Genomic DNA, 24,683 nt, shown 5'->3' on the forward strand with positions numbered 1-24,683 from the left:
ATTTATCTTGCAATGCCAAACATCGTTGATCATCAGAATCAGTCTGGATTTCCCTTGTTATTGTTGGTCAATACTCACAAATACTTTGGGGTAAGATACAAGAGGAAACTGTACTTCAACACCCATAAGAGAGGGGTGATGGAGCCTTGGGCTTCAAACTTGATCAACGGATGTGAGTATTTGATGGACCAGACACCTCAAGAGGTGGTCACCCCACCCCACACACCGAGGTTTCAGACAGAAAATGACTGGGTGACTGTCCGGCATGGTAGGAAGAGGGACGGGCTGGGTAGGATGCCCCCAATAGTGTAGCACTCTCAAACCGGTACTCTGTACTGAACATTGAGAGTGTGGATATCTCCAGGGAGGACAGTATAAACCAATTGGTGGAACAGGGGACATAGGTAACAGGAGCAATGCTGTTGTCATAGGGGATACAACAGTGAGAGGTACAGACCGACGTTTCTATAACAGAAGACGGGAGTCAAGGATGGTATGTTGCCTCCCTGGTGCAACAGTCTTAGACATTGCAGAAAGGGTGGATATAATTCTTCAGGGGGAAGGAGAACATCCAGAAGTGATGGTCCCGGTGGGGATCCATGATATGGGTAAAAAAAGGACTGAGACGCTACAGGGTGAATGTCAAAAGCTGGGGAACATACTAAAGAATCGAACATCCAAAGTGGCGATCTCTGGATTACTCCCTGTGCCTCGGGCAAATAAGTACCAGAATGGCAGGATCAAGCATATGAATGCTTGGCTGGAGAAATGGTCCAGAAAAGAGGGCTCAGGTTTCTGGATCATTGCACCAGTTCTGGGGCAGGTGGGACCTGTATCATATGGATGGGTTGCGCCTAAATAGGGCTGGGGTGAATGTGCTTGCAGACAGGCTATCTAATGCTGTTGGGGAAGGTTTAAACCAGTTTTGAGGGGGGAAGGGAATGCAAAAAACGGAGAGCTAGAAAATGGAGAAAAAAAACANGGGGAAGTGCAGAACAGGTCAAGTCGGTCTTGGAGTGCATGTGCCTAAATGCACAGAGTTTAGCAAACAAGATTGGTGAGCTGCAGGCTCAAGTAGTCATAGGAGGATACGATATAGTAGCAGTAACAGAGACTTGGCTCAAGCAAGGACAGGAATGGGAGCTGAATATTCTGAGCTATAATGTATTCAGGAGGGATAGGGAAGGAAAAAAAGGAGGGGGTGTGGCAATGTTAATCAAGGATATGGTTATAGCCGTGGAAAGGGTCGAGGTGCTGGAGGGCCCCCAAACGGAATCTATCTGGTTAGAGTTAAGGAACAAAAAATGAGCTGTTACACTGGTAGGGGTATACTATAGACCACCAAATAGTGGGAAGGAAACAGATGAGCAGATCTGCAAGTGGATCGCGGACAGATGCAAGGCCAATAGAGTCGTGATAATGGGGGACTTTAATTATCTCAACATAGACTGGCAAAACAACAGCGCAAAGGGCAAGGAGGAGGAAATATTCCTAAAATGCATACAGGACAAATTTCTTGATCAGTACGTTTCCAGTCCAACAAGTGCTAGATCTAAATCCAGAATGAAGTAAGGCAAGTGGAGCAGGTTTCAGTGGGAGAGCATCTGGGCAATAGTGATCATAACATCATTAGATTCATAGTGCATATGGAAAGGGACAAGGAACCATCGAAGCTGAAGATATTCAACTGGAAGAGGGCAAATTTCAGTGAGTTAAAAAGGGACTTAGCCAAGGTGGACTGGAAAGAAAGATTGGCAGATAAAACAAAAAACAACTAAAGAGCAGTGTCTTCAAGGATGAGATAGCTCGGGGACAGAATAAATACATTCCCACAAAAGGGAAAAGTAGGGCTTCCAAACCTTCCTGGATAACAAATGTAATTGTATCTAAAATGAAGCAGAAAAAGGAGGCGTATGTCAAATGTCAAACCCGAGATACAGAAGACAACCAAATAGAATATAGGAAGTGCAGAAGAGGTTTGAAAAAGGAAATAAGAGGGGCAAAAAGATTATACGAGAAAAGGTTAGCGGGTAACACTAAAGGGAATTCTAAAATATTTTACAAGCATATCAAGAAAAAAAAGGTTAGTCAAAGATAGGGTTGGGCCAATTAAGGACCAAGGGGGAAATCTTATTGTGAAGGCAGAGGGCATGGCTGATGTGCTGAATGAGTACTTTGCATCTGTCTTCACAAAAGAAGTGGGTGCACCAAATGCTGCAGTATCGGAGGAGAGGATAGAGGAAATGGATAGGATAAGTATAAACAGAGAGGAAGTGCTGAAAAGGTTGACTGCGCTGAAGGTAGATAACTCGCCCGGTCCGGACGGGATGCAACCAAGATTACTATGGGAGGCACGGGTACAAATAGCGGAAGCTTTGGCTACAATTTTTCAATCTTCGTTGGACACAGGAGTGGTGCCAGAGGACTAGAGAGTGGCCAATGTGACTCCCCTGTACAAAAAGGGACACAAGGATAAACCTGGGAACTACAGGCCAGTCAGCCTAACATCAGTAGTGGGGAAACTCCTGGAGACTATAATCCGGGACAGAATAAATCTTCACTTAGAAGAATATGGGTTAATTAGGGACAGCCAACATGGATTTGTTAAAGGCAAATCTTGTCTAACAAATCTAATAGAATTTTTCGATGACGTAACGGAGAGGGGATAAAGGGAGTGCAGTTGATGTAGTTTATATGGACTTTCAAAAGGCATTTGACAAAGTACCACATGAAAGACTTGTAAGAAATATAGAAGCCTATGGTATAAAAGGAACAGTGGCAGCATAGATCCAGAACTGGCTGGGAGACAGAAAGCAGAGAGTTGTGGTGAACGGCTGCTTTTCTGACTGGAGGGAAGTGTACAGTGGCGTCCCCCAGGGATCGGTATTAGGACTACTGCTCTTCTTAATATACATAAATGATCTGGACTTGGGTATAGCAAGTACCATTTCCAAGTTTGCGGACGACACAAAGTTTGGCAGGGTAATAAACTGTGAGAAGGATAGGAGCCAACTGCAGGAAAACACAGACAGAATGGTAAAATGGGCAGACACATGGCAGATGATGCATTTTGGTAGAAAGAATGAGGGGAGGCAATACAGGTTAGGTAATATAATCTTAAGGGGGGTGAAAGAACAGAGAGACCTGGGGGTGCAGATAAATGAATCCTTGAAGGTGGCCGGACAGGTAGATAAAGCTGGAAATAAGGCATATGGGATACTAGGCTTTATAAATAGGGACATAGAGTACAAGAATCAGGAGGTTATGATTAACCTATATAAAACACTGGTTAGGCCTCAGTTAGAATATTGCGCCCAGTTCTGGGCACCACACTACAGGAAGGATGTTAAGGCATTGGAAAGGTGCAGAGGAGATTTACAAGAATGGTACCAGGAATGAGGGACCTTGATTATGAGGAAAGACTAGAGAGGTGAGGATTATTCTCATTGGAGCAGAGAAGGTTAGGAGGAGACCTAATAGACGTCTTCAAAATCATGAGGGGATTTGATAGGTTGGAAAGGGAAAAACTGTTTCCACTGGTGGGTGTGTTGGTGACTCGAGGTCACAGATTCAAAATAGTCCCTAAACGAAACAGAGGGGAGGTGAGAAGACATTTTTTCATGGAGCGAGTTGTTCGAATCTGGAACGCATTGCCTGAAAGGGTGGTCGAGGCTGATTTGATAACTACTTTTAAAAACGCGGTGGACGGGTATTTGAGGAGGACGGGTTTGCAGGGTTATGGGGAGTGGGACTGACATTAATTGCTCTATTCAAAGAACCGGCACAATCGATGGGCCGAATGGCCTCTTTTTGTGCTGTACAATTCTATGATTCTATGAACATGAATTGAAGGACCTTCAGGAGAGCAAAGATCAACCCCCAACCCACGAAGACACAATCATCTTGTCTATTTATTTCATATTTTGATATTGCGACCTCTTTTATTTAATATCTTGGACTTCTTTTATTTAATATATGTGGAGTCCTGTAGCTCAGTGGTTAGAGCACTCGCCTCGCAAGTGAGAGGATCTGGGTTTAATTCCCGTCAGGGCGAAACATTAGGGAAGTTTCCTTACTCCACATGCTTCTGTTTACCTAGCAGTATGTAGGAACCTGGGTTGTTAGTCGATTGAGGGATCTCTTTTCCAGGAGGTATTGATCCCTTCACAAAATAATAATAATAATGAATCCATGACAGTTTGTGGGACCACTGTTGTGCACAAATGGCTACCACGTTTCGTCCACAAAACATAGTCTATTCACTTTACAGTATATTCTGTGAAGCGCTTTGAGATGTCTCGAAGACGTGATAAGGCGCTATATCAACTGCAAGGATTATTATCTTCATAAATGATCTGGAGTTAAGAGTCACAAACACAGTGGCTAAATTTGCAGCAAAGATACCAAAGGTGGTAGACTGCAAAGCTGAACCAGATAGGTTACAGGAGAATTTGAGCATACTTGGGAATTGGCCAGCTGTTTTATCTTGAACTGAACAGCAGAACCAGAGGACACGGCCTGCGATTGAAGGGGGTTAAATTCAGAACAAATCTGCGGACACACTATTTCAGTGAGTGACTAGTAAATGTATTGAACAGGCTCCCTAGGGAGACAGTGGAAGCAGACAGTGTTGATTCTTCTAAGAACAAATTAGATAGATTTCTGTTAGGAAATAATATCTCAGGATACAGTATATAGTTTATAGTTTGGATCCTGATATGTGCATGCGACTGCCAGGAAGGCAAACTGGATGGATCTTGGTCTTTTTATGTCTAGCAACTCTTATATTTTAGTTAATAAGCCAGCTATGACACTCAAGCACTTCAGGACATCCTCTGAACGTGAAAGGTGTACATAAATATGAATTTTTAAGATATTCTATATCCTTACATCCCTTGTATATTGCTTGAACACAACTGAACATTTAACAAATGAGATAAAATTGATTAGATGAAGACACTTACCTTGTTGTCAAAAATGTGTCCCTTCTCCACATCATACCAAGATAGTCCCGGTGGGCCAGGAGGACCAGGAAGTCCTGGCTGGGAGTAACATTGCTCATCACATTTGCCCTAATCCACGGATGAAAAAAAAAAGTACATTCATGTATCAAGCACAGCACCTGTAGCCTAATGTTTCTGTTGAAAAATTACTTCAGCTGGGCGAAGGCGGAAGTACAGAAGTAGAGGTTCCTTGTTAAAAATAAACCTTTCTTGTTTTGTTAAAACTGTTGTACAAGTTTTGTTTTCAAGGCGTGATGCACACCCTCCCTCCTAAAACACCTTAAACCTTTCAGTCTCGGTCGGCACAAAAATACTTGTTATAATGCAGTTGTAAATAACAATAAATTGGTCACTTCAAGGATCATTATTATTTTATTATTATAGTCCTCTGGGTCCAATAACTCATAAGATTACGAGAGGCAAAGTGTGTAAAACAGCCAACTTTCAGGTCAATGCTGGTGTCACTTCCTGGACAAAGTAATGTCAGTAGTCACTTCCTGCACACAGGAAGTGATGCTAGAAGCCACCTGATGACCTGAAAGTTGGCCATTTTTTTGGACCAGAAACTAGATGCAATTTGCTTACAATTGTGCAGGTTTACAAGACCCGAGCATTATAAATGAAGCAGCACTAAACTGGGGGCATTATAATGGGGTTCTCTGAATTTGGAAATAGATTACATAGAAAGGTGATTGAAGCACAATATGGTCAGCAAACTCATTAAGGTAGCTATTTGGCAAATAAACCAATTGAAGTGTAAAGTATATAACTAATTATCTATCTTTTTAAACTTTTGAGACAGACCAAATAAACAACAGTTTGTTGTTGCTGAGCATTGCAATGTTATTAGGTATCACTTGTCACTGAGAAACTCGTGATTCCTTTGCCAATTCTGCTCTGACTCAGAAACAAGTGGTAAGTAGCTAGTATTCTACATGTCAAGTGTCTTTTGCTTTCCATTTCCCTACTGCCTTGTGGTTGGAGGATGCTTGGCTTTTGCTTAATCGTGGTGAAGACTAGTAACTCACCAACTGTGGCGAACAGTCATAACTGACCAAAAAGATTTATTTCTAAGTATGGAATATCTCATAGTGATTTTCAATGTGATTCAATAATTGTCTCTGTCACCGGTTTGGATGTAAATTTACCATTGTAGAGGAGGAAAGTTGTGATTGAGAACCCTTTAATTATAAAACAATGTTAATGAACCATCAAGACTTTAGAATACATCACACTGACCATTGGCGCTGATGGTCCAATTGGTCCTGGTATTCCTGGAGGACCAGGCATTCCGGAGATACCCTAGAATTGGGACACAGGAAGAGAATATGGTAAGCCATATAACATTGTTCTTTAAATAGCATAATAAAAAGAATCAGATTAAACAATCTTCTTCATATACGACAATAGTCCATATGCAGAACTCTCCTCAATTGGCCAATGAGTATGAAGCACAACTCTCAATCCTCTTACTGTTGGGAGCAGCATCAGTCACCCACAACAATATAACTAGGACATAAACCAGTATTTCAAACTGGGAAAGCACCCACAGTGCCACCATGAAGGGCATGGAACTCTTGGGATATTTAACAAACATATTTTAAAAATATATCACTGAAGTACAGTAAATCCCATTGCTCCACAATCATTAGTGCATAACACTCAAATTGTTATAAAAATGAGTATTATTTAATTTGTATGATTGTATTACATTTAGTTGCTTTGGATACCAAAACTGAGCACCAAAATATCTAAGAAACCAAGGGAACCTGAGGAAACAGTTGATAACAATTAATAAATGGACCTGATGATTACTGGAGAAATAGCTAGTTACAACAACAACAACATTCCATTTATAGAGCGCCTTTCACGTCGTGTAGTTACTTACACAAGCCACATTAGAAACATAGGAAAACAGGAATATAAAGAGGCCATCCAGCCCATCAAACCTGTTCAACTAGTTTGTTAGATCTTGGCAGCTCTTTTAAACTGAATGCCCTTCCCTTTCACCATACCCCTAAATATCTCAATACATTTACAATTTGTCATTTATCCTGTAGAGCAGGGGTGGGCAACTATTTTGGCTGGCGGGCCATTTTATTTTCATAGATTCATAGAATGTTACGGCACAGGAGGCCATTTGGCCCATCGAGTCTGTGCGGCTCTTTGACAGAGCAAGTCACTTTCACTAACCCCAATCACCAGCTTTCTCCCCATAACCCTACAAACCCGTCTTCCCAGATACCTATCCAATTCTCTCTTAAAAGCTGTTATCGAATCGGACTTCACTGCCCTTTCAGGCAGATCATTCCAAATTCGAACAACTCGCTGAGTGAAAAAATTTCTTCTAACCTCCCCTCTGCTTCTTTTGGTAGATATCTTAAGACTCTGACCACGGGTCACAGACACACCTACCAGCGGAAACAGCTTTTCCCTATCCAGCCTGTCGAAACCTTTCATGATCTTGAAGACCTCTAGCAGGTCCCCGCATAACCTTCTCTGCTCTAATGGGAAAAGTCCTAACTTCTCCACTGTCCTCATAGCTAAGGTTCCCCATTCCTGGTATCATTCTCATGAATTTCCTCTGAACCCTTTCCAGTGCCTTAATGTTCTTCCTGAAGTAAGGTGCCCAGAACTGGACGCAGTACTCCAGCTGAGGCCTAACCAGTGTTTTGTATAGATTAACCATAACCTCCCTACTCTTTATTGATTTATTGAATTTCATCACAGAAAATGTCTCCTCACATGTGTATGTTGATCCAAACAGTACAAGCATCCTCCGGCCATGAGCCTTTACTTTTGGAAAGGTATATTCATTAAGAGAGGCGTAAAAACTGGGAAGCGGCACTGATTTGAATTGCTCCGCAAGCAATGGATCACATTGCAGGTCAATAAGCTCAAGTTGGAGGTCAAATGGGGCTTTGTCAACATTAAAGGAAAAGGTGAAGAGACCGAAGACAGGTCAGTTTTGATCAAATTGAAATCCTGGAATCGGCAAGAAAATTCAGCATGTAAGTCAACCAGTGACAAAGTATACTTTTTAAGGCTTTGATCGCAAACAGTAATCTACTGCAAAGTTGGAAAGTGGGTGTTTCCTATCTGATGCGATAAAATAAATAATTTCATCATTTTCATCATAAATGACTTGACACTGCAATACAAGTCGTGCACAAAGGCCCCCCTTCCGTTGCAGTTTGGATTCAGTTCATTCATGTGGCCCATGATATCCACGGCAAATGCGAAATCAGAGAGACAATTCGCATCATTCAGCTGTGGGAAATCCGAATCTTTTTGTTTCATGCTCAAAAATCAATCAATCTCTGCTCTCACTCTTTTCAAGACCTTTCCTAAACTAAGCCATCTTACATTCATGTGATACAGAACATCCGTGTGCTTGGATTCCAATTCCTCAAGCAGACTTGCAAATTGCCTGTGGTTTAATCCTCTTGCTCGAATGTAGTTGACCACTTTTGAAACTATGTCCATGACATTGCTTAGTTTTAGAACACTCTTACAGAGGACGTCTTGGATAATGCAGTGTAAAAAACAATATTCTGTTTCTGTGACTTGATCTTGAATTATTTTCAGTAACACAACATTTTTGCCTGTCAGATTTGGGTTTTCATCGGTGGTCATATTCACCAATTTTTTCCACTCCACTCCTAATTTTAAAATATACTTATTTACTGCCTCCAAAGTCTTCTCCAGTTGTCATATCTTTCATTGACTACATTGTCTCTGATACCAATTCTGTGAGTTCAAAAAGTTTGGTGATACCTCGAATAAAAATTATCAACTTGGCTGTGTCTTTGACATCACAACTCTCATCGAGTACCAGTGAAAAACATGCAAAATTGCTACTTTATTTTGTAACTGCAGATACAGGTTCTCAGAGATATCCTTGACACGTCCCACAATAGTTCGCCTTGACAAGCTAATGTTCTCGAACTGTTTTTTTTTGTTCTGGGCCTAAATTTGAGGCAGAGTCAACCATACATTCCTTTATAAATTCTCCTTCAAAGAATGGTTTGCTGTTGGCGATTTTGTGTGCAATCATGAAACTCACTCTTGTTATCTCATCCTGGGACCCAAATTATTTTGTGAAAATGTTTTGCTCCTTTTGCACTCAAACATCAGCTTTCTTTCCTTTTTCTTTGGCAGAAATGTTCTTATTTGCAAGCATATTTGCTCTCAAAATGGCGATTCAAGCTGCAGTCTTTGAGCGCTGCCACACTTTCTTTGCAACTTAAGCGCACAGCTTTTCCACCCACACTGGTAAAAAAAATTTAGAATTCCATTCTTTGTTGAATATTCAGCCTTCAGCGTTCACTTTCCGCTTCTTTGATAAACTCATTTCAAATTAACGTTCTCTTCACTGAAAGGTATTGCCACAGTTGCTACGTGCACATTTGAAAATTTGCTGATCTGTACATTTCTGATGTCAGCCTGATTCAACACTTAAGGGAACGTGCACACAACTAAACAGTGTGATTGGCTGATGTTCCCAGTCAGATTCAAATGCGAAATTTGTGCGACTTTCTGGGACTGAATGAACTATAATTTTTTTCTATTGCTAGACACAATGATGGGCCGGATAGAATCATTTGGCAGGCTGGTTATCGCCCGTGGGCTGTATTTTGCCCACCCCTGTTGTAGAGTAATAATTTGGCAGGTTTTCAGAAGCTTTCAGAAATTGCATTTTGCTTTTTCACCGTGTTGGCTTTCAAAATCACAATCGGTTGTTTTGCTGATACAATCAATTAAATGGCTTTTGATATTCACAATTGGTTGACATTCTTAAGATTACCTAATTGTATCCTCTTTTGGGTTTGGGGGGAGAGGGTGGGTTGGGGAGCGGGTAGTAAGCAGGGTCTCCTTGGAGCTGAATTGGCTCCAAGATGACATGTTTGGCAACTGAATGTCAGAATCGAGCCACCCCTCTGTGGCAGCCTCGATTGTCCAATTCCTGAGCCAGAGGAGTCTGCAGCATTCCAGGGCACTGCTAATGACAGCACAGCCAGCCTAGCACATCAGAAGAACTTAGAAGGGGTACTAGTCACTTGGTGTTCAAATCCATTCACTGCCTAGCACCTCCCTATCTTTCCTACCACCTCACTCCCCAATCCATCACCTGGCTTCTCTGCTCCGTCACTCATCCCTCGCACCCTCCGCCCCACCATTGGTGGTCATGCTTTTATCCACTACACCCCAAAACTCTGGAACACTCTCTCTCAATCCCTTTGCCTCCCCTCTTTCAAGTACCGCCTGAAAACTTTCCTCTTCAACCTTGCTTATGGCCACCTACTCCCTCCCACTGGCTCGGAGTCAGGCTCCGCCACTGTTAAGTGCTCTGAGAAGCTAACCTGCGTGGAGGGCATTATATAAGTGCAAGTTGTTTTTATGTTGTTGGGGGCAGGGAGTCATCCCACTCAGCTCCTGTTAAGCCTGCAACCCAAAGCCCTAACAGTTAGGATGGTCCTAGCTTAACAAGCAGTGGGAACGTTTGCCAGAGAGTGCTTTCAATGGCAAAGTGATTTGGTTTCATTTGGGGTAAGGTACAGTTAGAGGCAGGGAATGTGGCGATGGAAACAGTCCTGGTCAGGGACCAGATGTGTGGTAGGAAGGACAGAGATGTTCCTCGAGGGAGAGAGTGCACATTCCATTCCAATAAATATCTTGGGAATTTCCATGTACAGGTAGGATGGATGGAACTATGTTTGGTTTGGGTACTCTTAAGCAGGGTGATGGGTTTCCACACAAGTCAGACACCTGGCCGATCCCCCAAAAAATCTGAGCTGTGAATATCACAATAAAAATCTGTTGAACAGTTTTAACCCTTTTCAAGCAGGTAGACTGGTATTATAACAATAATAATCCTTGCATTTGGTATAGCACCTTATCACGTCTTCGAGACGTCTCAAAGTGCTTCAGAATATACTGCAAAGTGAATTGACTGTATATTTTATGGATGAAACGCAGCAGCCAATTGCACACAGCAGTGTCCCACAAACAGTTATGGATTGAGTGACCAAATTAGTATTATAATTTTTTTTAAAGAAATTTAAAGGGATTATTAGCCCCGGAATGAGATCCGGCAATCGACTAACAACCGGATTCCTACTTCCTGCTAGGTAAACAGAGGTATGGATGTCCTTCAAGAGTGTGAATCAGATCAGGAACTTGCCAATAATGGAACTATCACCACAAGCTAGCCTCTGTGACAAAGTACAGAACTAGAGATAGAAACGGAAAAGATTACATTAGAAATCTAAACAAGAATATCATTTACCTGTGGACCTGTTAGTCCTGGAGAACCTTGATCACCTTTGATAGCCTGTAATTCAGAACATACAGTTTGTTGTTAGAAAATCAACTTTCCTGGGAGGACTGATGCACTATGGCCTCAGGACAATCTTAACCAAACACAACTCGTGAAACACTGTCACTGAGAAAATAATCTTTCTTCCAAATTACAGTGTATGGAATTTCCAGCTACTATTTCTCTCCCTGCTTTGCAATGATTTTTCCTAGTTTCTTCCTCCCTGTGATGCAGGGGGTAAATATTGCTTGATCTTGAATTTCAGTATGAGTACATACCGTGAAATTGGGGCCTCACAATTCTTTATAATAACTGGCTTGTGCAGTCACTTTTTAATCCTTCAATGTCAGCTCTTCCTATCATTGTGAAGCAGAATTCATGAGCATTGGGCCATTCACCTATTGATAGGGAATGTAAGCTGCAGTCACATCATCAGGAGACAGTTTTACTCTATTGATGTGTTGGTAGAATACACCCACTCATCACCTCAAGGCTCGACTACGGAAACTCCCCCCTTTGTCGGCCTCCCCAATTCTTCCCTCCACAAGCTACAGATCATCCAGAACTCTGCAGCTCATGTCCTCTCCCACACCAGGCTCCGTGAATCCTCACCCTCACCCGGCTCCACTGGCTCCACATCCCTCATAGAATCCAAATTCCTTGTCCTCGCTTTCAAGGCCCTCCACAGCCTTGCCCCCTCCTGCATCTCTGACCTGCTGATCCCCTATCAAAGTGTCCATTCTCTCCACTCACCAGGTTCCGGCCTGCTCCAGGTCTCCCACCCGACCCGCCCTACCATCATCGGCCGGGCTTTCAGCCTCTCTGTCCCCACTCTTTGGAACTCCATCTCACAATCCCTTCACCTCGCTCCCTCTCTTGCCTCCTTCAAGGCACAACTCAACACCCTATTTTTTGACCGTGCCTTCAGCTTCCCTCCTACATCCTCTGCGCTCCTTCATCTCAACCCTGACCCACACTCTTGGGTCCTGATCCCTGACTGTTCATCACCTTGGAACATCCTACCGATGTGAAAGGCGCTTTGGAAATGTAGTTTTGTTGTTATTGTGTAATTCTAGTCAGGTGGAAGTCTATCCCAGCAGCTTTCTTTGATAATAAATCTTGTGGTTAATATGCATTCTTGCATTTAACCTTTCACTGCAGGCATACGTCTCAAAGTGCTTCAAAGGATATACTGTAAAATGTAGTAACTGTGTATTTTGTACATGAAACTTTGTTAAAACTGTTCTTGAATCACCTGCAAAATGGGATTCAAGAAATACCAGGGATGGACTCTGCACTCTAAAACAATTCAACTTTCAGTAAAACCAACTCTGTTAGGAGATAATTTTACAAAATGACTACATATCATAAAATCATAGAATCTTACAGCAAAGAAGCAGGCCATTCGGCAACTCTTTGAAAAATCTACCAACTAGTCCACTCCTTCGCTCTTACCCCACAGCCCTAATATTTTTTCCTTTTTAAGTACCTATCCAATTCCCTTTTGAAAGTTTTCTTACTCCACACAGAGCCTAATAATAATCCCTCCAAAACCAAAAACAATAATAAAAATTGTTCATTTTCAATCTACGACTGTTTGTGGGACATTGCTGTGCGCAATTGGCTGCCGCGTTCGCCCACAAATATACAGTCAATTCACTTTACAATCTGCTTCCACCCCACTTTCAGGCAGTGCATTCCAGGCCACAACAATACATTGCATATAATACTGTTGTTAGTCAATCTTCACATTTTTGGCAACTTTAAATTCATTTTTCTTCTGTATAATTTATTTTCATAATTTTGCATTTTTCTGTCTTCAATCGGCTTTCTCTTTTAGTCTTTTGCTTTTCTTGGTGGGGATCATATTTTGTCCAAATGCTGCTCAGCCCATGAAAGTCTGACTGCTCTCAGATGAGATAGACTATGCAAAGGAAACTAACACTACCGTTGTTGATCAGAAAATGTATTCTACCACTCCCCCCATTCCTAAATGTGATCAACAAGGAAACAAACCCATTACCATTCTTGTGAGAATCCAAACAAGTCAGAGAGATACACCCATGCATTAGGCTGGCTCGGTTGGCAGCACTCTCACCTCTGAGTCAGAAGGCTGTGGATTCAAGCCCCATGTCGGGATGTGGAACCCATATAGTCTGGACTGACTCTCCAATGTAATGCATTGTCAGTGGTTCCGTGCTTCAGATGAGACGATAAAACTGAGGTCCTATCTGCTTGTCCAGGTGAATGTTAAAGATCCCATGGTGCAAATCAAAAAGAGAAGGGAGTTTCTCTTCGTGTCCTGGTTAACATGCCTCAAAATAAAATTGGTCACCCACTCCATGGTTGTAGATGTGACATTGCTGTGCACATACTGACATGTGTCCACTGTGGCAGTGGTGACGTCATGACCATGGCCACAGTGACCAGGGAACCGGTAAACTCGATTGAATACTCGTTTGAATGGAGACTCAATGCCTGTTAGAATGTTGCCCTCATGTTTGCATGGTATTGTTTCAGTCATTTACACCCCACAGGTAGCAAGACTATCTCACCGTCTCAGTTAAAGCATGTTGTTGTTGTCTGAAGAGGGCCTGATTTACATGAAAACTCATTATTTGTAAGAATGTGTATTTTGTGAGTGTGAGAGTACACGCACAAGGGGATAAAAACACTAGATTTTGAGCAGGTAGGAGGGTTGGACCTGGAAGGAATTATTAACAAGAAGTGAAGGGAAATTAGAAGAAATTCCTTCACACAGAGAGTAGTGGGAATGTGGAACATGCCACAAGGAGTTGTTGAGGCAAATAGCATAGGGGAAGCTAGATAGGTACGTGAGGAAGAAAGGAATAGAAGGTTATGCTTGAAGGCTCAGTTGAGGAAGGGCAGGAGGAGGCTCATATCGAGCATAAACACCGGCATAGACCAGTTGGGCCGAATAGCCTGTTTCTGTGCTGTATATTCTAATGTATAAAGTGGATCAGCTATTATTATTATTTACAGAACGTATTACGCACAGGTTGACAAGAGCCAAGACTTGGGAATGCCAGAATGTGCACTTGCTGTAATTTAATCAGCTAAGCATTATCCCCTCCGCCCCTAAACAAACCAAGTGGGTGATTTTCAGCTAAAGCCTTTAATACTAAATCCATTAACATCTTTCAAAAGTGTTGGATAAATATGGGCTCCTATCATAATCCTTGCATTATACCCCATTTGCTAAAATTAATTCTCCTCAATTTTTGTTTCTATCTTTACAGATCATTCTGCATTAGAAATTGACCCTTCATTGAGATTTATCAATGAAACAAAACCTGGAATTTCTCTTTAAAACTTACTTCGCAAGATGTGCATGAAGCTCCTTGATCACCAGGCATCCCAGGAGGTCCTGGGGGCCCGACTGGACCCGATTGCCCTTGAGGTCCAATGTCACCCTTTTCACCCTGGGAAAAATGAAGAAAATTATTGCATTAACTTAACATGAAGAAGAGCAAAAGGAGATCTTAAGAGATTTTATTTTCCACACAGAGCATTGCTGGGATGTGGTGCCAAGTAAGGTGGTAGAAGAGGATTTTATTCTGCGTTTCATAGATAGGTATATAAACAATATAATACAATACAAAATTACATTTATAAAGCGCCTTTCACGTCAGGAGCATGTCCCAAGGCGCTGAATAGTCATGGATTAGGACCCGAGCGGGGGGGCGGGAGGGTCTTGAGGTATGCCTTGAAGGAAGAAAAAGAGAGCGAGGTGAAGGGAATGTCAGATGGAGTTCTAGAGAATAGGGGCAGAGAGGCTGAAGGCCCGACCACCATTGGTGGGGCGAGAGGGTGGGGGACATGGAGCGGGCCGGAGCCTGCTGTGCGGAGGGAGCGGACAGATTGATAAGGGGTTAGTGGGTTGGAGAGGTAAGAGGGGACAAGGTTATGGAGGGCCTTGAAGGTGAGGATGAGAATTTGGAACTTGATCCTCTGAGGAATGGGGAGCCAGTGGAGCCAGATGAGGGTGGGTGCAACTAATCACTATCTTCCTCGGGGTGGGGGTTGGTGGGGAGGTAAGTGCTGAAATGGTTCCAAGGTGACGCGTCAGAATTGAGCCAGTAATGGTCTCATTAGTCCAGTTCCTGAGCTACACGAGTCCGCTGTACTCAAGGGCATTGCTGATGACAGCACAACCAGCAAGGCCGGGATTTGCCCCCAGGGGCCCCATGCAGAACTCGACTCTGGGGCCCCTACTCGTGCTGTTAGCCGCAGGGTGGCCAGAAATTAAGATATGCTTGTAGCACAAGTCAACCAAACACTAGCCCAAAAGAAGCCCAATATAATGCATTGCCTTCTATGGGTAGCAGAGTGGTCAATTTAGGTTGAAACTGTGTAAGAAAAGGTCTTCCAAGGAAAAAAAAGGTTTTGCAGATTTAATTTAAACATTTAATAATTAGGCATCCGCAACCCCCACCCAAACCCCACCGGCATTTTTTTGATGCATAGAACAACATAAGCCCACGTGAACCTGCCTAATCTGGCAACATTGGCCAGCAGGTACCCAAGTAACCCGCCCAGGTGGTGTGGCTGTGGTTGGGGGCAGCTGGTGTGGGGCGGAGCAACTTTGGATTGGTTACAGTGAGGTGTCCATTACCGTGAGCACCCACCCCACCCCCACCAGGAGCAGATTAGGTTCAATGGGTTTTCATGATAGCAGGAGCTGGCTTCGCTGCCTGAAGCCCCAGGCAATTGCATGGGTTGCTGTGCCTAACACCACCAGTGCTGCCAGCCTGGCTCATCAACAGGACTTGGAAGGGCAGACCAGACCAGATGGACGCTGGGGACAGGGATTCTTCCCATTCAGTTCCCATTATCCCTACAAGCCAAAGCCCTCACAGGTAGGATCATGCTAACTGGACAAGAAGTAAGAAAGCTTGCCAGACAGTGCCCTATCTGGAAATCTATGTGGTTTTAACTGGTTAGACTCCAGCAACAACAAATTACAGTTGTAGAAGGACATCCAAAGGGGCTGGACAGTCAGGGATCCACACCCGAGCTGGTGGTTGGAATCAGGAGGGGTGGAGGGAGGGTAGGGGTAGGAGGTTGACTGAAGACACGGTCGAAGAGAAGGATCTTGAGATGGGTCTTGAAGGAGGCAAGGGAGGGGGCGAGGTGTAGGAACCGTGCGATGGAGTTCCAGAGGGTAGGGGCAATTACCCCTCTGAGGTCCCCAAGCCTTGGCTGTTGCCAACCTGTGCCTAAAATACTTCATAATTAGGCAAAAGAATACTTCCCTCTAGGGAGAAAGTGCACATTCCATTCCAATAAACATCTCTGGAATTTCCATATATATGTGGGACACCCGGCTGACCAATAAAAAGAGATAGAGGCTTGCAGGGGGTATGGGGAAAGAGAGGCGCAGTGGGATTGAATGAACAGCTTTTTCTGAGAACCAGTGCAGACTTAAAGGTCCAGATAGCATTCTTCTGTACTGTAAATCTTTATGATTCTAACTATTGGAAAGAATCAAAACTTTGTAACTACCATTCTTCATACAGTAAAACTCACATAAATCGGATCATACAGGACCATAACATTTAATATAATGAACACAAAGTCCAAGTTGCAGGCAATCTGTATGTCTTACAAAATCCAATTTAATCAATAATAATAATCCTTGCATTTGATATAGCACTTTATCATGTCTTTGAGACGTCTCAAAGCGCTTCACAGAATTTACTGCAAAGTGAAGTGACCGTATATTTCGTGGAAGAAAAGATACGATTTATGCAAGTTTTACATACAAAAGAAACCAATTACCTTTTGACTGGAATCATCAAAGCCTGGAGGTCCTGGTTTTCCAACTTCTCCCTGGACAGGAGGAAACCAAGCAACAGATTGTTCATTTAGAAAAATGACAGAGTCATTTCAGAGAAAAAAATATAAAGCATATGGAACAAAACAAACACATAGAAGGAATCCTTAGGAAGTTGAATGCCTGTTTTAGATATGATGATGGTCTTCTCCTGCCTGAAATTGTTACCACAAAATAGGGTGGAAAGTGGGACATGAAACCACCTCTGAAACCAGTAGATAATGTTCTGATCTGCCCCTTACTGACCTCTGCACAATGGCCGGGCCTGAGACCTTGCTGTTTGCCCCATTCTAGTTGTTGCCATCATTATACTGACCTGTAAACCTGGATGACCCATCTCTCCTTTCGGGCCCTAGGAGAAAGAAATGTGAGTAGCTGGGAATGTAAAATAAAATAGTAAAATAGACAGGAGGAAAGGTGGCAACATTTTCGAATGTGATAATGTATCACATTGCACACACTGAATTCAATCTTGTGAGACGACGATTCACCTCATAAATGTATAAGATTTAAATGGGATTAAAAATGTAAACCCAGATCAATACTTTGGTGGCATCAAAACAGAAGAACAAGCGAACATAAGTTTAGAGTTGTAAAGGGCAATTTCAGGACAGGCACCAGGAAGTATTTCTTTACTCAGAGGGTAAGACAGGGAGCGGCGCCAGGACAGCGCGGGAAGGAGCCGGGCCTACCTCTCAGGTATTTAACTCGACGCGGGGAGTGAGTACAGCTCGCGTGTGGGGGGTGTGCAGCGTGTGGGGCTGAGGAGGGAACGGATGGGGGCGGAGCGGGGGAACCGCTGACGTCATAGTGGTAGTTTTCAGAAGTGTGCGCACGCAACAAAAAAAAAAAAAATCCTCTGCGCTCCCCCCAGGGCTCAAAGCCCACCATGGTCCTGTTAGGTTGGCTGCCCCAGCCCATGGGATAATGTGTCCGTCCACCTGACCGCTCGATCCCGGTCCCCGCGTGCGCAATATGGCTGCCGCTATGACCCGAGCTCCCTCCCTCCTCCCTCCTCTCTACCCCCAAGCCCTCCCCCCTCTCCATCTCTCCCGCTCTCTCCTCCTCTCTCTCCGCGTCCCTCTCGCCTTCTATCCCCACTTGACCCTCCCACAACCTCCCTCTGCTCCAGCCTGGGAATCCTCCGCCGGGCTCACCGTGGCACTCGGCGTTGGCTGTCCAGCAGCAGCCACACCGACTGCCCCATTCCCCACCACACTCGCCAGCCACCCCGGACACAGACCCAGGGAGCCAACCTCTCCTCCCTTATCCCCATTTCCCCGACCCCTGCCTCACAACCTGGACCCCCCTCCCTCCCCGCACACCCTTCTGTCAACCGCTCCCTCCACATCGGACTACAAAATATCCACTCCCTCTGTAACAAGGCCCTGGTCATCAATGATCTCATCATTGATGAGAACGTTGATATCATGGCCTTAACGGAAATCTGGCTCACCCCCGGCGACACCTTCCCCCTCACGGAGGCTACACCTCCCACCACATCCCTCGCCCCAACCGCCGTGGCGGTGGTGTTGCTCTTATCTCAAGGACACCACTTGCCCTATCCCCCTACTCCTCTGGCTCTTTCCCCTCTTTTGAGCACCTCACCCTCTCCCACCCCTCCTTCCTCTCACTTAAAATCCTCCTCCTCTACCGGCCCCCTAAAACCTCTCCCACCTTTATCTCTGATATCTCAACACTTCTCACATCTCTCTGCCTCTGCTCTGATCGCCTCATCATCCTGGGCGACTTTAACCTGCACTTCACCCCCTCCTGCTCAATCTCCTCAGATTTCTCTTCCCTGCTCTCCTCACTCAACCTCTCCCTCCACATCAACTCCCCCACTCACAGCCACGGCCACCCATTCGACTTAGTGATCACCCGGGGCCTCAGTGTCTCGGATGTCACCATCACCATCTCCGACCACTACTTCATCTCCTTCACCACCTCCACCCCCCTCCCCACCTCCACCAGACCCACCACCATCTTCTACCGCCCTTGGAAGAAGTTACCCCCTCAATCCCTAACCGCTGCCTTGGAGTCCTCTGAACTCCTCTCCCTCTGGCCTTCAACCCTCACCGACCCCTCTTCTGCTCTCACCCTCCTCCACAACACCCTCTCCTCCACACTTGACACTCTTGCCCCTATCACCTCCCGTACTGTCTCCTACTCTCGCTCCTCCCCCTGGTACACCACCCACCTCCGCTCACTGAAGAGCCAGGTGCGGGCCGCTGAACGCACCTGGTCAAATCTGGCCTAACGGTCCACCGACAAATCTGGCTGGACCTCTTCAAAATCTACCGCTCCACTCTAGCCTCGGCCAAATCATCCTTCTACTCCAGGATAATCCTGGAAGCGAAGGACAACCCCAGGCTACTGTTCTCAACCACATCCCAACTCCTCCGTCCCCCCTGCCACCCCGCGCAGGTCATCTCCTCCAACCTTCACTGCGAGGAGATGCTGGATTTCCTTGAATCCAAGATCAAGGGAATCCGCTCCGCGGTCACTTCCCCTCCAACATCCACCCACCACCCCCCCCTTCCCTCCCACACTCCGACTCCTACCCATCCTCCCCTACACACCTTCGTACCCGTTTCCCCACCCTCTGTCACCAAACTCATCCTCTCCCTGAAACCACCACCTGCTCCCTTGACCCCATCCCCACTCCACTCCTTATCTCCCAGCTCCACCTCCTTGCCCCACATATCACAGACATCGTCAACCTGTCCCTCTCCTCTGGCTCTGTTCCCATTCCCTTAAAAACTGCCACCATCACTCCCACCTTAAAAAAAACCCTCCCTTGATGCGTCGCAGCTATCAAGCTACCGGCCCATCTCCAACCTCCCCTTCCTATCCAAGGTCCTGGAACGAGTTGTCGCCTCCCAGCTGCGCTCTTTCCTCTCCACCCATTCACTATTCGAACCCCTTCAGTCGGGTTTCCGTGCTGCCCATAGCACAGAAACTGCCCTGGTCAAGGTCACCAATGACATCCTGACCATCTGTGACCAGGGCTCCCTCTGCCTCCTCGTCCTCCTCGACCTATCGGCAGCATTCGATACGGTCGACCACACTATCCTACTCCACCGCTTGTTCTCCCACCTAAACCTTCAAGGCCCTGTCCTTGAGTGGTTTAGATCGTACCTCTCCCACCGTCTTCACTTTGTCTCAACAAATGTTTTTCCTCCGGCCCCCGCACTGTCTCGTGCGGTGTCCCTCAAGGCTCTGTCCTCGGTCCCCTCCTCTTCACCCTCTATATGCTCCCCCTTGGTGACATCATCCGCAGACATGGGGTTAACTTCCACATGTATGCGGATGACACCCAACTCTACCTTTCCTCCTCTACCCTCAACTCCACGACCACCGATGTCCTGACAGCTGCCTGTCCGACATCGAGTCCTGGACGAGAGATAACTTTCTCCAGCTCAACGTGCGCAAAACTGAGGCCCTCCTGATTGGCTCACGTCAGCGCCTCCGCACCTCAGGCGCTGACAGCATCAGCATCCAAGGCTGCACTCTCCACCTCTCAAAGCCAGTCAGGAACCTCGGGGTTCTGTTCGACCCTGAGCTGTCCTTTCTCCCCCATATCCGCGCCACAACTGGCACCGCCTTCCATCACCTCCGGAATGTCGCCAGACTACGGCATTACCTCACCCCTCACGCTGCTGAAACCCTGGTCCACGCCTTTATCACCTCAAGGCTGGACTATGGGAACTCTCTCCTCGCCGGCCTTCCCGGCACCTCCCTCCACAAGCTGCAGGTCATTCAGAACTCTGCAGCTCGTGTACTGTCCCGCACCAGGCACCGCGACCACATCACTCCCACCCTCGCTCGCCTCCACTGGCTCCCCATCCCCCAGAGGATCGAATTCAAGATCCTCACCCTCACCTACAAGGCCATTCACGGCCTCGCTCCCTCCTACCTCTCCGACCTACTATCCCCCTACCTACCCGCCCGTACCCTCCGTTCCTCTGGCTCCGGTCTGCTCCACATCCCCCGCCCCAACCGCCCTACTATCGGTGGCCGGGCCTTCAGCCTCTCAGCCCCTAGGCTCTGGAACTCTATCCCCCAGTGCCTTTGCCTTGCCTCCTCCCTTTCCTCCTTCAAGGCCGGTCTGAAGACCTTTCTCTTTGACCGTGCCTTCAGCTCCCCTCTCGACTCTCTACCCCCTCCTCGCTCCCTCCCTTCCCTCCCCTCACCCTTACCATTTCCCCCCAATGCTCGGGTCCTGACCCAACTGTACAGCGCCTTGGGACATCCTCCCGACGTGAAAGGCGCTCAATAAATGGAATCTTGTTGTTGTTGTTGTTGTAATGAACAGGTTGCCAGAAAAAGTGGTTGAACCCAGGACGCTCGACTAATTTAAAAAGCAGCTTGATGCTGTGATGGGGGATGGTAGGGTGGGTGTTCTGAAGGGATGAGATTGAACGGGCTTCTTTATCAAAACCAATATTGTGATCTTGTGACACTCTGAAAGTCTATTAATTTCACCCCACAGAAAATAATATTAGGATTGATCTCTTCCATTCGCCCACAAAACAATACAAAATTATATTTATAAAGCGCCTTTCATGTCGAGAGGATGTCCCAAGGCGCTGGACAGTCAGGGATTCGGTCAATAGTCAATTCATATAATCAATTTACTTTACAGTATATTCTGTGAAGCGCTTTTGAGATGTCTAGAAAATGTGATAAGGCGCTATATCAAATGCAAGAATTATTATTGTTATTATTCTCCAACTTTTTTGTACAAAACCTTTTTTTATGACTTTAGCCAATTTTCTCCCCTGCAACACCTGTTTGGCTACTTTTTCATTCTTCTGCAGTTCAGTTCCATTTGCACCAGTTGTTAGTACCTGAATTTACAAAACTCACCCTCACTAATGAGTATCAGAAAATGATTCTTCTGGAGAGAATGTCATGTATATGTATTCATACATATACATATACATGATATACATATATATAAAAAGACACTCTTCTTTACAGAGTTGAGGAAACATTTCTTCACCCAGAAGGCTGTAGATGCTCAGTCCTTGAACATCTTCAAGGCTGAGACTGATAGATTTAAAAAAAAATAGAGGGATTAGAGGATATGGGGATAGGGCAGGTAATTAGAGTTAGGTCTGAAGATCAGCCATGATATTATCGAATGGCGGGACAGGCTCGAAGGGCCGAATGGCCTACTCCTAATTCTTATGTTTTTATGTTCTGCTAACTCAGGCCTGCTCCATGTGCCTCCCAGTTCACTTTGTCCTCGCTCTGGAGCTAAATCCCTCTGCTCACACCCTCCATCTCAGCTTTCAAAATCCTTATAAAATAATCTACCTCTTTGGTCATCTTCCTCCTATCTGCCCCTTCCCTCATGTTCCATTCCTCTCGTGCTACAACAACAACAACAAGATTCCATTTATAAAGCGCCTTTCACGTCAGGAGGACGTCCCAAGGCACTGCACAGTTGGGTCATGACCCGAGCAGGGGGGAAATGGTCAGGGTGAGGGGAGGGAAGGGAGGGAGCGAGGAGGGGGAAGAGAGTCGAGAGGGGAGCTGAAGGCACGGTCAAAGAGAAATGCAAGTTGTTTGGGTTATTAACCCATTGGCATCTCCAATGCTGAGATCAGCTAAATGAACACAGATTGGAAAAGTATGTTCCTATAATAATAATCCTTGCATTTGATATAGCGCTTTTCACATCTTCTAGACGTCTCAAAGCGCTTCACGCAATATACTGTAAAGTCAATTGACTATTTTGAAGGCAAAACGCGGCAGCCAAATACGCACAGCAGCGTCCCACAAAAAGTCGTGGATGAGTGGCCAAATTATTTTTTTAGAGGGATTATTATCAGGTGGGTGGAGTAAGGAAACTTGCCCAAGGTTTCACTCTGCCGGGAATTGAACCCAGGTCGCTCGCTTGCGAGGTGAGTGGTCTAACCACTGAGCTACAGGACTCCACTAAATGAGTATCTGCATAACTCAGATACTCATTTATAAATGTACTGACCGGAAGCTGTAAGAAGCTAATGTGAAACCAGGTGATGGACCCCTAGCCCCACCCCGTGGCCAAGTATCAAGCATCATGTTGTGTAACACTGAGCCATACAGAGGGCACGACCCAGGTGTTATCCTGCTCTACATAAGAACATAAGGAAAGCTAGATGAAAAAAAGACCAAAGTCTCTCTAGTTCGCCTTCCATCTTCCTGGCGATCGCTGCACATATGTCACAAACTACCTATGTACCATATCCCATGGTCTGTGTTGTGCACATAGTTTGTCAACCTCATCTTGGTACATACAACTGGTCTTAGTATTTCCAGGTTTCCTTCATAAGAACTTTGTGATTGTTAGCAATGTGCAATGACTATGTGTGGAAATGGATGTTTTCATCATTTCAATCACGTGTTAGTTTTGACCGACCTGGGGTCCTACAGCTCCAGGGTGGCCTTGAAACCGATCAGTTCCTGCTACACCAAGATCACCTTTTGGGCCCTAGAATTGAGAAATATGAAATAGTGAACCAGAAGGAATTGCAGCCCCATAATCCAGAAATAACATGGGACAAAAGCGTTCCAAACTGTACAGTGAAATTAGTAACATTAGTATAGTAACACGTGTTCTATCATATTCTGAAACACTGGTAATTCCCCTCCTATATGGTTTAGTTGGTGGAAGCCTGCCTGCAAGGATTAGTATTCTAATTTACCTTTTCATTGTACAATGGCAGTTAACGCACTGCATATTTTTCCAATAGCATCCCAAAAGAGAGGTGGGTTGCCCAGGTTTGAAGGTCAGTGCAATATTTAATCTAAATTTACATTAAACATTTAAACATTAACATGTAAGAATATTTAGGTATTCAAATTCATGAAAGGTACAGCTCAGAAACAGATTATTCAGCCAATCCAGTCAGGCTGGTGTTTATACTCCACACAAGTGGATCCTATCCTGAATCCTATCCCCAGTCCCATATCCCAGCTTTGCCCCCTCTCAACTTTATTCTATCTTTATCATGTTTCCGGTCTTGAATGTGCACATGGTTTATGCCCTAACAACCGACTATGGCAGAGAATTCCACACGTCCACCACTCTCTATGTATGAAAAAGTTCCTCCTAATCTCCGTTCTGGACCTGCAAATGCCGGATACAGACAGATATAGTATTAAATGAAGTGAACTTTAACCAGTCAATATTATTGAACATTTCAAGAACTGAATGTTCTCTGAAGCCTCAACCACTCAATTTAGAAAAAGTGAGTAATGGATAAGGACTCAGACAAAACACCAGTCTGAGTTTGGAGGTCAAGTTCATTATCTTATTTGAACCCTGGCACAGATTCTTTTTCCAATCAGCCGAATGTCTGATACATACAGAAATCAAGGACTGTCCTTAAGAATATCCAACCAGACAGAGTTCCACATGTGTATACCACCTACACGCGGAAATTTCACTGTGGAATAGAATGCCCAATCTCTCTCTCTCTCTGCCCTCAAAGAGCTGTTGATGAGGCAG

General features: G+C 45.1%; 1 protein-coding gene across 1 annotated transcript in view; it reads right to left on the bottom strand.

Annotated features, from left to right (window-relative positions):
* Positions 1-24,683, bottom strand: part of LOC103189462 (collagen alpha-1(XVIII) chain) — a 68,504-nt gene that overhangs the window by 21,271 nt on the left and 22,550 nt on the right. The window contains exons 9-15 of the mRNA XM_007909874.2: positions 23,592-23,663; positions 17,496-17,531; positions 17,125-17,175; positions 14,661-14,765; positions 11,293-11,337; positions 6,243-6,305; positions 4,965-5,072 (exon numbers count right to left, since the gene is read on the bottom strand). Coding sequence (XP_007908065.2) covers positions 4,965-5,072; positions 6,243-6,305; positions 11,293-11,337; positions 14,661-14,765; positions 17,125-17,175; positions 17,496-17,531; positions 23,592-23,663 — 480 coding nt within the window. The remainder of the gene's footprint in view (positions 1-4,964; positions 5,073-6,242; positions 6,306-11,292; positions 11,338-14,660; positions 14,766-17,124; positions 17,176-17,495; positions 17,532-23,591; positions 23,664-24,683) is intronic.

The sequence above is a fragment of the Callorhinchus milii genome, unplaced genomic scaffold (genome assembly GCF_018977255.1).
Source record: "Callorhinchus milii isolate IMCB2004 unplaced genomic scaffold, IMCB_Cmil_1.0 Scaffold23, whole genome shotgun sequence".
In the NCBI taxonomy this organism is placed as follows: Eukaryota; Metazoa; Chordata; class Chondrichthyes; order Chimaeriformes; family Callorhinchidae; genus Callorhinchus; species Callorhinchus milii.